The sequence below is a fragment of the Colletes latitarsis genome, chromosome 4, assembly GCF_051014445.1.
Source record: "Colletes latitarsis isolate SP2378_abdomen chromosome 4, iyColLati1, whole genome shotgun sequence".
In the NCBI taxonomy this organism is placed as follows: Eukaryota; Metazoa; Arthropoda; class Insecta; order Hymenoptera; family Colletidae; genus Colletes; species Colletes latitarsis.
Window position 1 is genome coordinate 40,422,078 of NC_135137.1, and position 14,627 is coordinate 40,436,704.

Genomic DNA, 14,627 nt, shown 5'->3' on the forward strand with positions numbered 1-14,627 from the left:
AATTTAAACTATAACTCGCGGAAGATCCAGTACGTTTACGGTGCACGCGATGAGGCTATCGCGGTCGAGACCGACGAAACGCGATTTACCGTAAACGAGGTTGATTTCGCGAAAAGCCGTCGCGAGGGAAGAGGATATTTCACAGGCAGTCTAAGATCAATCCTTGCTTTGTCGGTCGTGCCGCGATTCAACGACAGCGGCTACGACAGAGGGTTTTAAAGGGGTAGCAAAGGGTCGAGTATCACTCGAACGGCTCGAGAAATTCTCGCCCGTTCGCGAGACTTTGTGCCGCGGGAATATAAGACTTTTTCAAAGCGAGCTGCCAAGCACGGTGTATCAAAGGAGGCTCGCGCTCCTCGAGGCGGCAGAAGTATCTTCTTGAAACGCGCCCCGGTCCAGAGCAATTTCTTAATAATGAAATCCAACTCGTTGTATTCTTCTGCCGTTTTCATACGTGCTCGTTTTGTCGACACAAAGCCGCAGGGACGGTAGGATGGCGCAAAAACGTTGGAAAAACATACTCGAGGGAAGACTCGCGCCCTTGTTACCGCGGCTCTTTTAGACGGTGAAACGTTTGCTAAGTGGCGCAAACGACGTTACGCGAACGCGTATGTAACTCTAATCTGTCAGGAGGCTGACCTAATCGAAAAGGGATCCACGAATTTTTCAGGGGAGGAGGTCAACTCTAGCCCCAAGATTCCAGGTGGATAAAATTTTAATCGGGTACTGGATTTCCTAAAATCTCGACGATATTAAAATATATAAGGCTCAGTTCTTTGCACCGTACGTAGTATCCATATTTTTACTTAACAACGTTTGATGTGTATTTAATTCTTGAAGCAAATTCAGAGACTGCCGCGGGTGGCGCAAACTCTGGCTATACTACTGTAAGCAAGTCAATTTGCAAAGCTCTCGAGTTCTGGACCTCTTCAGCGATAATTAAAAATACATCCGAGGATGGGTGAAAAAATGCTTCTCGTTCGAAAAAGTTTCACTCGAAATTTTGGATTTGTTTCAGCTGTAACATTGAAAAACGAGAGTCTTCCACATATTAGTAAATAATTATTAAATCACCCAATATGGGTATAAAGCAGTCTTTCAGCGCTACGCATGGCAGAAGCGTGTAAAGTGAAAGATTTTCGAGTTAAACTTTTTCCCTCCTTGGTACGCGGGAGGAATCGCGACAAATCCCTGGGATAATTGTAATTGCCAGTTGGTCTTTGATTAAAGCGAGCACGGTAAACTGCGTCGGTGAACGAGTTCATTAGCATGCTTGGTTCGACCACGGGGGTCGGAGGTCTGACGGCAACGGGTTGATCGACGCCACCCACCTAATCTTCGCCGTTACCTGTCGCCTATACGTCGCGACGCGAAACCATACTGTCCTTCGATCGACCCTCGATAATTACGGACGCCTGGTTGTCTGGATTTCGCAACGTTTCTCCGTCGAACCCGTGGCGTCTCGGACATTTCTCGTTCCGTCCTATTCCCATCGTCTGCGACAATTTCTCTTCGGACACGATTCGCTCCCTCGTCTCATGATTTTTCTCGTTTCCGATCTCTCCGGAGACCGTGGCGTGGCCTCCGTCGCCTCGTTTTCCCGATTTTCTCTTTTTGCCCAATCGTTACGCAATTTCAATTAATCCACGTTCGTCCAAGTCAATATCGCGTTTTCGAATGTTTGGTAACTGTTCTGAAAATCGTACGCTTATCGAGGGCGAAAGAAAGGCGATCCGAAATCCATCGTTGGACCGGTGCCCAGTGGATTCACCCCTTATATAGCGAACTTGATCGAAAGGAAGTAAAATAAATTTTGATCGCTTCTAGAAATGAATAAAATGTAGCGGCTGGCAGACCAGCGACGTCTCAGCGTCCGATCCAGCGGCGCCGGTCTGTATCGATCTACGATGATCGTTTGTTAGCCTTCGAAAACATACGTTCCCTTCGTGTTCGTGGCTTACGACCCTGCTGGGACACGCGGGGAAAAAGTAGGTAATTAAACGTTCGCCGGGAATGAATTCTTCCGTCTGGAACGATTAGTCGTGGGGAGCAAAAACCAGCGATCGAAGCTGCGACGGGACCGGCGTATTTTTATCGCTCGGGACGTTTCTGATGCGTGAAAATAATACTTTACGAACGCAGAAATCCGCTGATTCTAACGTATTAACCGTTACGTGCTTCCTTTTGCGTTGCAATCTATTTAATCGCTCGAATAAGGTCCTGGGGGTTGGAAACGTCGGATGATAAATGCTCGACGGCCACGATCGAATAAATTGTTATTTGGTAGAGTGTTCCTCGCTTCGAAAATACATAACACTAACGAACTCAACGTCCATTGTTCCGCGCGAGTATCCGATCGAGCGCGCTATCCCAATCCCGATCGGTTGGATTCGGTTTCCTGTGCGGAAAAACAAAACCAATCGCAGGATGCGTTTCCGTTCGGTCGGGTGCCAGGCGCCGGTCCATCGACACGAATCTCGCCCCGCAAGAGGCGAAAAGGGGTTTCGATTCGTCGGACGAGTTCGATCGAGAACCGAACGAGTCGGTTCAAAGGCGAGTCTCGAGCTCTCTGGTACAGGTTTGCCCGGAGGGGGGGTGGAAGGAAAAAAAAAAGCGAACGCGGGACAAACATCGGGCGGGAAAAAGGCGATACTGGTCGACGGCGGGTTAAACGCGCGGTCCCGTTGTTTCTTTCCTTTTCCAGCCTCGATGGGGGGGAGGCGGAGGCTGGCCATCCTCGTCGTGCTTCACCGACGCTCCGAAGAATCGAAAAGTTCAACGATGCCAGGAACTCGGTGAAACTGTATTTATTCACCGGCTTTTCGTCCCGCGATAAGGGTCTTTTCCTAGTTCGGCGAGCACCGAGCCGGCAAGAGGTCGCTACATCCTTACCCCGGTTTCTCCCTTCTAATAAACTCCTTCTTATCTCGAGCGGTTCTCGGCTCGCTAGCTCCGCCGTAGAGCCGCGAGAAAGCGGCAATAAAACTAGACTTTCCTGACCGTGCTTCGCCCGGGCACGATACACTGTCGCGCGCGAACCTCCGCGGCTAAGTGACTTCCGGCGTACGCTCGGAACGCGCCTTAACGCGGAGATCCAACGGTGTTCCCAGTTATACAAAATCGGAATCGACTTCCAACTAAATTCCTTCGATTTTCTCGCGTAAAAGTTAGAATTGACGGCGGTGTGGAGGTTCCGTTTCAATATGGCGGCGCTTGTCGATCGATTCCGCGTGGATCCCGGAGGCAACCGTTTCGTTTCGCTCGACCGATGAGCAATAAGGTCCTCTTCTTATCTAGCCCGATAGCACCGGGGAGCCGTTTCGTGCGGGGAAACGATGGAAAAACTGATATTCCTGGTTGACGGTTCGTCCGAACGATAACGACCGTAGACAGCATGGCGGGCAGATGTTGCCGATCGCGAGACGACGCTCCGGATCCGGCTCGTTTAACCGGAAGAGGAACGACCGTTACTTGTTGACGTCACTTTTCCGGGATCTGTTCTACGAATTATGAATAATGGATATTGGAGACGGGGGCTAGCGGCGGTCCCGCGATCTCCAGCGTGGAAAGTTCTTATCGCGGGTGGCGCAGTTCGCCCGAGTCGTTCTTACTTGGACCGATGTTCGCTCCTCGGTTCGTTTTCCTTGGATACGTACGGCCAGCTGCGCCAGAGACGCCGATTTTGCTACGACTGGGATCTATTAACGAGATAACATCGCGAATAGACCGGTCCTCGACTTACGCGGTTCGTTCCGCAGCTTCAAATCGAATAGCGCGTAAATTCAATTGCACGGTAGAGCGATGCTGTTTGGAACTATGATACTCGAAAAGTACTGTATTGCAAGGGCCAAGGTAATTAAATTATTTCAATAACGATCTCTTGTATCACGATGATTATTGCACTGTGACAATTAGTCTACTAATAAACTAGCTAACCAGGTTGCGTTTAAACAGAAATATCGAGTACGACTGCCCACGCAATAAAGTTTAGAGGCAGTCCAACGAGCCCAAGCTTTCTCGTCTTAAGGTCCCTTTCGCTGAGAAGTAGCTGTTTTTTAATTAACTAACAGGGTCACGGAATCAACGAGTGAAACGCCACTGGCCATATAACCCGCCCCCGGTCGATCGATACTCGTTTAAGTTCGGTTAAAAATGGTAGCCAATTTGGGGGTATTAGTTCCTTTCGCGGTAACACGGCTCCGATCGTTCGATCGGTCCCACAACTTTCGGTTGTAGCTGGATCCTCGTTGCGCGGGTGGGAAGGTCACGTACTTAATTAACGTTTCAAAACAGTAGGTCGTCGGGGTGCCTCGTTATACTTGGAGTCAACGTTTTACGGCGTCCGGGGGCGCCCATCGAATCGGTGAAAACGTTATCGGCTCGCATCCCCGAGGATCAAATCATAAAAGTACCACCTTCGGCCGTAATCTGTGGCGGAAGATGGCGATTCCACGCGGCACCTTTCGAGCCCGATAAAGCAGCCAAATTCGCGAGACTCTATTTCAACGGAGAAGGTAAACCAATCCACCTATTGTGGAACCAGTAAAAGATTCCAACGTTCAATTTTTGTTGTAACTAAATTTCCGTAGTTTTGGCTTCGATAAGGGTTATTTTGAAAATTATTATTACGCGTACAACGCTTCGAGAGACTGCGTTAATATTTTCTGATTACAATGGAATGTCTCTATGAACTGTTTCGTATAAAATTCCTGTCGTCTCTGGGAGGGTTTTGTTGCAAAATGGCTGTCGCGACGCATCGCAATATGGCGTGGGCAGTCACCGGGAAGCTTCGAACTTTAATATTTCTACCGACTTGCTCGACTGTGTTTATGGGGATACATGCCCGGTGTGTCGTTCCCATTAGCTTTCAGCTGACGGCGTTGCCTTTCAGCCGCGCGCGAACGCCGCCAAAGGGGAACGCACCTCCAATTAATCGCGATACAGCTTTCAAACGAAATCGAGCTCTCAGCGCGAACTCGAGCGCAGAGATAAAGAGAAAAAGCCACGACGCGAGAGCCGTTTATTCGTCTCGCGTTAAAGATCGAGGGCTTATTTCGACGTCGGTTGTGTTCGCGAATTAACACGCCTCCGTTCACCGACGTAATTTCCCGTTACTTTTTAATTTAAATTCATCTATCGAGACCCCACGCTGCTTCCGCTTGGCTTCGTAAAAAATTACGACGGCCCTCCTGCAACGCGATTCCCATACACCCATGGAAATAAACAGAAAATTTTATGTTACCAAAGTCTCGAAGTATTAACGGATTCGCCCGCGTTACAGGAGAGTCGATTGTATTAAAAATGCAGCGCGATCCTTTATTCTTCCCCGTTTCCCATAGTAGTACATTATCGTTTTATTCTTGCACTTAACGGAATCCTTTCGTCCGTTTTACGTTCAAGTTATAAGCTTGGATTAAGTCGGGTAAGGCCGTGGAACGTTATCATTTGAACGAAATAAAATACCGATATAAAAAAAGGTTGACTCCGGGGGTGCAAAGGGTTAATGTTTCGAGAAGGGCGAGCCAAGCTCGTCGAAAATGTGCTCGGCGTTCGGTTGATTTCTACCATGCGGACACTGGTGGCCCCGGATGATAAAACTCGATGGAATCGACACCGAAACGAGACATTTTTTCCACGCACGAACCTTCGTCCGGCCCTTAGTTACAAGCACCATCGAGAAGAACGATGAAGGATCGGGGAAAGAGAGTGGGCACGTTTCACGCGCGCCATCCACCAGAATGGAAAGTTTTATTCCGTTCTACGAAATGGAACATTTCGTTATATCTTCCCTTTCTCGCCGCTATTCTATCTTCCTCCCCTCCCTATCCGAGCCTCCTCTCGCTCTATGTTCTTTTTTCCACCTCAGCCTCGAGTTTCTCTTTCGCATCAAAGTTTTCCCCTTTCCTTGTTCGTCGAGTTTCCCGGTTCCTTTGGAACCTTCCCTCTTGGCGCTTTGATCACAGCTTCTATCTTCTCTCGCTTTCAGTATTTTCTGCCTCTTCCCGTTTCGATTTGCATCCCTTCTTGTCCGTCTCCTCTTCTTTCCGATTGGATCTCTCCCAATTTTACCGGCGTTCCCTTTTTGATTTCTCGCATGCCGGAGGGAAACTAATTCGACACCGGATTCGAACAGCGTTACATCCTAGCTTCGATTCACTGTCATTGTACAGACTGTTAGCCCTTTGTACACGGACGTAGCGCGAAACTAGAGTTCTTGAGAAACTGGAATTCGAATTGCATTGCACGGGAATTCCCGTAACGTTTCGAGAAATTGAAAAACACTTAGTGCTTTTAATTTTAATAGATAATCGGCGAAAGTTCAGCGAGACTTCGCGTTGAAAAACTTTCTATTTTGTATTTTTTCAACGTACCGTATCGATTCGCGGGGCTTTTATCTACAACGTAACCGACGATGAGCTTTATTAGGCGATCGACGTCACGTCGTACAATCACGAAACGCCGGGGACCGTATTACATTCGCATCGGCTGCGATCACAATTAAAAAACATCCTTCGCAGCTGCTGCTTGGTGAAATGTTTCATCTGGAACGAGATTTAATTGGCAGTAATGGAGAACCAGACAACGCGGGGGTGAAACCGTTGCATGAAAAGCGTGCGTCGGACAGCGATAACGACGGCCTCGTCCTCTTTTAGCGGAGTGGACGAACGTGGCCGGGCAACGGTGACAAAACGAGAGAAAAAAAAAAAGGTACAGGAAAAAGGAAAGGGACGAAAGAAAACAGATAAAAACGCGGGCACGGATTCGCCGGAAAAATTCAGAGCTTGTCGGTTTTTCAATCGGTCACGTTGCCCGGCGACACGTTACAACGTCAAAATATTGTTTCGGACAAGTGGCTTTGTCGAAACATCGACCGCGTGCCGCGACTCCGAAAATAATGCGTCGTTCGGTGGCCCGTAACTCATGCTACCTTTTGTCTCGACGAACGTTTAGCTCACCGCGCGCTGCGAGCCGCCGATCGTAAATAATCCCTCGCAAGGTTTCCCGATCCCTCGAAAAAGGAAACGGTGAATCGAAAAAACCGACGACACCCTAAATCTAGCGTTACCATAAGTTTTCCAGCCTGCAACGTACGCGTAAACTTCGCATTTACGGCGCACGAGTATCTCTTGTTAACAATTTCGCGATTTTTAAATTCACTGGTTCTGCTACGACACGTGTATATCACTTTATATCGCGCCTCAAAATCACATTAATTCAACTACCTGTTGCGACGTTAATTTGCTGCGAGAGCACGCAAGTCGCGAGCAAACTCGTGGTTCGCGGATCCCTCCGCGACAAAAGCACCTTAAATAATACACGTCCCGATAGAATAATAATAATAGGTCTTCGTTGCGCGCGTACAATATCGGATGGTTGCTACTTGTTTTCCTTCCTATCTGTTTCGTTCATATTTTACCCGGAAGAACGAGAATTCAGGCACGATTGAATAAAATTCGATTCGCCGCCGGCGAAAGGACCCGGTCCTCCGTTTCCATCCCACAAAGTTTCATCAAAAGGGACGTTTCGCGGATGTACCCGTTGCATCGTTGCTGTTTGGCTTTTCATCAATTTCCGTACACCAGCTTCCCTGCCAATTACGTCGCCACCATTTTTCCGTGGAATTCCCGTCAGGCCAATTTGCCCGTGAAAACTTCTGTCGTACTTCGCGCGGAACGCAAAACCTTGTGTTCGAAAAGTCGTCCCTCCGGGAGGAGAAACCGACTCGCTGTTGGTTTGATTCGTACATCAAGCTCTGCTTGCACACGCGGCCAATAGGAATCGAGAGTAAAATTCTAGTCGACCGCGATGACACGGTTTCCTGTTTCCGTTTGAACTACGCGAACCGCCGTCCGTGTGCCTTGTGATCGCCAGTCGCGTTTTTCTCCGCCCCACCCCGGTGGGCGTCGGAAATTCGACCGGGACGAGAGCTTTCGAGGGTGAAAATTAATCCATTTCGAACATTGGAACGATCGGTGGTCGAAGAAACCACGTATCACTCTGGTACACGCCGTTAAATATTCATTCGTTCCACTGAACTTTTGTTTGTCGATAAAATTTCAAGTATCGAAGGTATTAATTAAAGTGACTACCCTCTCAGAATATAATATTCCTGGGATTTTGAATTAAGTATTTTTACGAGTATTTAAACGACGAATTAAGTCGCTGAAAAAGGCTCGTTTCCGAAATGGTTTGCATCGAAATGGCTGGCTTTCGAAATAATTGAGAATCGAGAGCTCTCGTCTCGAAAGAATTCGTCTCTTGTTCGCTCGTCGATGACTGTGATTGAACTTTTATCTTTGATCGGACTCGCGGAAACACGAAGAGCGATCGGAAACTCCGGCTTGTTCGAGTCGAAGACGATCGCGGATTTGGAACTTGGCACCTTTTGGAATACTTGGCGCAGAATTATCGAATGGCCGAGACCCTTTTAGCGGAAGAACTCGCTGGGAAGTTGAGCTTTCTCGCGAATCGAGGCTCGTTTCCCGTTGCGTTTGTATCTGGGATGAAAGGGCTCGAATAACTTTGCGATCGAAATACGTGTAAAACGCCGTACTACACGTATCGTAGCTTAAACTTCTCGAACCTGATTGTAACATACGTGTACGCTATATTGTTCCTCTTGAACCATGAACGTGCCATTCGATAAATTCCGAAATTTGCGGTTCTGGCGTTGCCAAGTTGGACGATAACTCACTCTCGTGAATCAAGCTTGGAGTATAATCGCAATTGTTATCTAAAGTTTATGATTTTAGAACAGATGGTACTCTGATTTTGTCATATCATTCGCGGTCCTCTCAAAAATAGAACCCCCGTTTTGTACTGCGAACGAAAAGTTTTCATTTATTTACAATTTACTTCCCGATGGAACATCAACGGTGGATAGCTCGTTTCCACGGGGCGAACATGGACGATTTTGTTCGCTGGCAGTTCCCGTGGAACGATTAATTAAATCAAAATTTAATTCCCCCGTGGCAGTAAGCCCGATATACTCGTCCGTGGTCGCGGCTGCTTCCCGCCAACTTTCGACCACGCGTAGGGTAAACCGCAGCTCCGTTAAGGGCTCGTTACGCGTAAAAGTGGAAATTCAGCCTCGATCTCTCGACTCTGAGCGCTCTGTTTCTTTATGGAATACGCTCCAACGCGCGCAATTCCGAGCGTTCCGCGAGTTTAACGAGCCGTTCACCTCATTCGGTCGTTCTTACTTTGCTTGCACGCGAATAAGAATATGAACGCAATTTTTATCCGAATAAAAGATAAACTCGTACGAAAATAAAAAGTACCCTACGATATTTGACTGTTTTCGATCGAAATAGAGCCCTCGTCTTTTTCGAGGGATTTATGGTCGGGGGTTAGAGTGCTGGGCGACGCTAAGTTTAGCGACGCCACTGATCGTAAGCGCGGTGAATCACTTACGGGGGCACCACGAAACCTCGTGTTAGTCTTATTGAAATCGTTATTTTCGGAGCACGCATCTCCCAGATGTCTCGGAACTCAGCGGGAGCGGGAAACGTATACGCGTTTGTTGATAGATGCTACCGTAGCCTGGAGGTGGCAACAGTCTCTATCAACAGATAGTATAACAAAGGAGACTAAACGCTCGGGGATCTCAGTACGTTTGCGGAAGACTTTTCGCGGCAGTTTCTCGCAGATTCCTTTCCCCGGAAAGAAAACTGCGCGACTCGATTCTCTGTCAATAGCACGTTAAAACGTTTTACCGGTACGTTCTTGACTTCGAGGTCCCGCTTCCTTTTGAAGTCGTACAAACAACGCGGAGCCTCTCCATTGTCGGCAGAATTTAATCCTAATTGTGGCAGGACGTGCCTTCAAGTCGCGTATCGAATTTAAGTTACTCGATCGTTCGAAACGCGAAGGTTCTGTTTCGCGCGGTCAGAAAAATGCTAATTGCATGATTATTATTAATGGTGAACAGTCGGGAATTATCAGCGCAGCAGCGAGCGTCGCGTTCACGAGGTTTTGTATTTCATGTCCCGGTAAACAGTGCAGTCATTAGCAGGTATAACATTTACATTAATTATGCGCGGTGGTTCCGGCATTTTAGTGTAACTCGTAACGAACACCCCGAAATCACACTCCTTTGTGTTTTGACGGACAACCAACCGCAAATAACGACGGGAATCGGTGAATAGCTACGAATCGAGGCTCGTCAAACTGTACCCTCGGTTTATCGTTTCTTTTTAAAAGCACGAACAACTCTGGTTCGAACACCTCGGATCTTTTTCTTTCACGAAACTTCTCGCAGAGCTTCAAAAAACTGCGTCAACAACGCGACTAGAATTGAACGCGATGAAATTGTGATTCAGAGCGAATCGCGGAGGTTGTTTCGTCCCCAAAATTTGAGTTTACCGCGAGAAGAATACCTTTACGCCTTGTTTTTGGCTGTTCTACAAACCTGAAAAGTTTTCTGAAAATCGAGATAACGGAGGTTTCGGTCGTTCCGCTGTACTTTTCCGCTTCTCCTTTGCGTCCTTTTTCCACTGCAAAACTCATGCTCTCCCTCGACCCCTAGGGGTTTCTCTGTTTGATTATTGCGATGTGGTTTATGGCCTGTATATTTCTTCTCGACTATCCTCGCCTGTACAGTGTATCCAAAATTCTTGTCTTAGTTATTCTTACTGTCCCCGTAAATTCAACCTGCGTTTCAACATTCTGACTGGCCGGGATATGCGACGGAAATGGATTCTTTGTCTCTGCTATCTCGTTTACGAAGTGCTTGCTTCATAGTCTCGTATGTACCTGTGTACCTTCTCTCCAATCTACCCTCGCGTACCGAGGATGCTTCAATTACCAGCTTCTGTTTAAATCTTGATCTACCTTCTCGTAACACATGCATACGTTAAGAAACTGTTCCTGCTTGAGAAACGATCACTCGAGAGAGTGATTGCGTATCAATTCAGCTTCTCAACATGGAAAAATGGCACTTCTAGCCTTCTCAATTCAGTTTGTTTTGCCATATCATCGAGGTAGAATAGTCACCGACTCTTCTTGACTCCAAGCCATTACTATAAGGACTTTTATCCTAGGGTCTTGTCTCTTCTTGGAACCAAAGATTCCAATAGCCAGAGCCTCGTTAGCCGGCAACGCCGTTGCCCAGCGTCCACCGCGAGGAGGTGAGGTTGGCTCATGCTGTGAGGGCCGGTAGGTGGGTGCAATACCTCCCTCACAGCTTTGGACAGCCGATTACTCGAAACACTCGTAAAAGCATTTGTCACACAATTGTTTGCAACGCCATTGACCGCGGATAATAGCTAGTTTTTATACTGTAATTTAAAGACTCGCCACGGGGTTGGAAAAAAACTTTGGCTATCCATAGGCACGATAAGCCCCGCGAGAGAAATTCCTTCAGGTATCAACTCGAGATCAGCGCGAAGTTGGAACAGGATCTCTGGGGCCTTGATGTGGCTAGCACGAAACTTGGAGTTTCGGTCAGCCCGTTAGTTTTTGTTAAATATACCGTTGAATAGGTCCGAAACAGTTTCCACCGTGAACGGCAATGGTTCTTGAGACGAATATCGCTCCAGGAGATATTTCCACGCAACGATTACCTCGTCCCCCTCGATCGAGAGGGATCGTTACCGTATCGAAAAGGGTTTTCCTTGGTAATATCTCGTCCACGAGGGAGGGTGGTTCGACGGAAGTAAAAGCGGACCGATAACGCGAGAAAGCCATCAACAGGTAGGAAGCTCGGCCCTAGTTAGCCATCTTCGTTCGTAGTTTGATGTTTTTTCTTTGGTGGAGGAGTCGAAAGGTAGCCGCGAGTGTTGCGCGACGCAGGTGCGTCCCGGCGTCGGCTGTCGCGCGGGCCGAGTGACGTCGGATCCGCACTCCGCGGTCGCGTCACGGCGCACACATGTCTGCCAGATGTAGGGGGTGGAGTGGGGGAGGTGGGAGAGCGCGAGACTCGAACGGTGCTCGCCTAGACGCCGAAGCAGCGCGCACAGACGCGCTGGAAAGCGGCTCGGCACCGCTCGGTTCGGTTCAGTCGCAGTCACGAAGCGGCGCCGAGCACCACGATTCTCGTTCGCGTTTCTTTACCTCTCTTTCTCTTTCTCTCTCTCTGTCTTGCTCTCCCTCTCGCGTGAAAATCCGTGCTCTCCTCCCGCGACGAGAAAAACGCGCGTCTAAAATTAAACTTTCGACCGGTGTGACCGCGCGTAAGGGAACGTTTCCTCTCGCCTCGTGATTCTATTTTCACCTCCGCCCACTCCTGTCCCTTTGGCCCTCGAGACGGCGGTTGATTCGCGCGCGCGGAGGGGCCCAGGGAGCAATGAAGCAGGGAAGTGAATTTTTATCGGGAGCAGACGAACGGGCTCGGTGATTCCGCGCGCTCCGCTGCCTCTGCGCTCCGTCTATAATTAAACGCGCGAGATAAAACGGCCAAGTACTCCGGCGACGGGGGATCTACGCGCGAGCATGCCGCAGCATCCCGTGGAACCGGCTCGCTGATCGAGAGAGGACGTTCGAACAGGGCCTGCGGAGAGACTTGATACCGTGCGCGCGCGAACCTTGACCGTGAGGCTGGTTCGGAGGTTTCCGTGAAACGACCTATTAAACGGCTCTATTTTCGTCTCTCCCTACCGAGCGTCGAGGATGCGCTCGTGCTACCGAACCAAGACGAGGGTGCCTCTTTCTTAGAGCGACGGTGTGACGTGCGAGGAATCCGAGTTCGCGATACTGTGAACGGTTCGACGGTGGTGTGTTCGACGTCGTCTCGAGCGAACAGAAGCGTCACCGAAAAGTGCAGCGACGGTTCGAGGGCCCCCCTGGAGACACCGACAGTGGCAGCCGGCAGTTACGAACGTTCGTTAATCATGCGCGCGTAGAGAGTATCAGTGGAACACCGAGATTTTTAGGGGTGGAATAGAGACAGAAGAGCAGGAGAGGAGACAGCGGAGCGACGCTTTTAAACCGATGAGATGACAGTGCTTTGCGTGCTGTGGGCAACCTTGTCCACCGTGGCATCGATCCTCGCCTGTTCCGGATTTTATCTGCCTTACTGGATTCAGGTGAGCGATTCCTACGGGCCCGCGGAACCATTCTGTGCCCCCTTTGTCCGCGCGCGAAACCGAACGCAACCCCGTGCGTACCAAATGTTGTCCGAGAGCTTTGCTTCTTCACGGAACGACGGCAATTTTTATTTTTAGATAACGCTCAACGAACTGCTTTCCCAGTAATTTAGGAAAGGAACTTTCGCACACCGACAGCTCTACCGTGATTACTCGACGATATAAAAAAAACGGTACCGTCAGCACGATTAATAGCTTCTGGCTCGCAACGCGTAGTTATGAGCGAGATTTCGTTGGAAATAATAGCACCCTGTTACAAAAAATGGCACCATTAATACCATTTATATATAAAAAAAAAAAGGATTCGGACACTTTTGGGACAAAGCGTGTAATTTCGGATTGAGAGTCGGCGCAGCGTGCGCGCGATAACGACGCGAATCGTATTTCACCGCGATCGAGCGACCAGCGTTTTTATCGAATTACCAGCGATTTATCGTCCGAAGCGTTATTTTTCTCGGCTTTGCGATTTCCATTAACCGTTTCCACCATCCATCGAACGACCGAGCCTACCGTGCGCTTTACTCGACCGATGCTCGTTATTTTTCTAATTTTTATTTACTTATTTTCTTCTTTTCGACGTGTCCGTTTTCTTCGTAGCCTGCGTCGCGTTTATTCAGCGGAAGATCGTCGGCTACCTTTGTTCGAGAAGTCGTCGTTCGTTTTCAGAAGAGCAGCGAATCAGGTCCGACGACGGACGAACGCTAGGCAAACTAGTCGGGTTGGTAGCTTGCAATCACTATGTTTGAAATGACAACAGAGGCGTACCCGCACCGTAGGGATATTTTGCGCCGCGATGATTGGCCGACTGTTCGCTGATTGCTTCTCGAAACGGCTGCCGATCCGGATATCTTCGTGTCGCGTCGCGCAAATAGGCCCTAAACACGCTCGTACAACGATCGTTTCTCTCGTTTCGAGCAGGGGTTGGGGAAGAAATAAATTCCATAATTTTAGTTTCGGTATAAGGATTTATAAATATTTTTTACGAATTATGGCCCGAAGTACTGATTTAATTTTTGAAACCGTCATACCGGATTTGCACCAAAGATTCGCGTATCCATTCCGATTCTAATTAAAACACGAAGCGAACCTCTGTGCGCGAGCTCCCGCGTAACAATTGGTCGTGAAACCTGTGACGGATTAATTGGGGTTCAAAGTTAGCGTACCAACGTCATCAAAGTCAATTGTAAATGCTCGTCGGACGAATCTGACGCGTCGTATTGTTCCAGCCATTTCGTCTTTGCAAGTGTCTTTTCTGACGGATAGGTTGCAATGCGCGAGAGCAAGAAATGCATGGCATTCGAGAACTATATCGCGATTGCGTGTTTTCTCGACGAAACTTTCATCGCCGTCGGTGTCAACTTGACAGTGTTCTATTCCTGGAGCACGTTCCCAGACATTTTTCATTCTACGTCAGGCAATATTTTTTATTCCAGATGTTAGAGAGAGTTCTATCTCCTTTAAAGACTCTCCTACACGATCCTTTGTATCTTTAATCGCATTTTTAAATTGTACAGCAGCCACGTTGGATCAATTAGTTTTAAT

General features: G+C 48.5%; 2 protein-coding genes across 3 annotated transcripts in view; one reads left to right on the forward strand and one right to left on the reverse strand.

Annotated features, from left to right (window-relative positions):
- LOC143340902 (band 7 protein AGAP004871) overlaps nucleotides 1-11,173 on the reverse strand; it is a 51,414-nt gene extending 40,241 nt beyond the window's left edge. For both annotated transcript variants that reach the window (XR_013079521.1, XM_076763298.1), the window contains exon 1: nucleotides 10,412-11,173. The gene's annotated coding sequence lies outside the window, so the exon portion shown is untranslated. The remainder of the gene's footprint in view (nucleotides 1-10,411) is intronic.
- An 861-nt stretch (nucleotides 11,174-12,034) lies between these two features.
- Nucleotides 12,035-14,627, forward strand: part of LOC143341434 (LHFPL tetraspan subfamily member 6 protein) — a 29,748-nt gene continuing 27,155 nt past the window's right edge. The window contains exon 1 of the mRNA XM_076764394.1: nucleotides 12,035-13,025. Coding sequence (XP_076620509.1) covers nucleotides 12,936-13,025 — 90 coding nt within the window. The 5' untranslated portion in view covers nucleotides 12,035-12,935. The remainder of the gene's footprint in view (nucleotides 13,026-14,627) is intronic.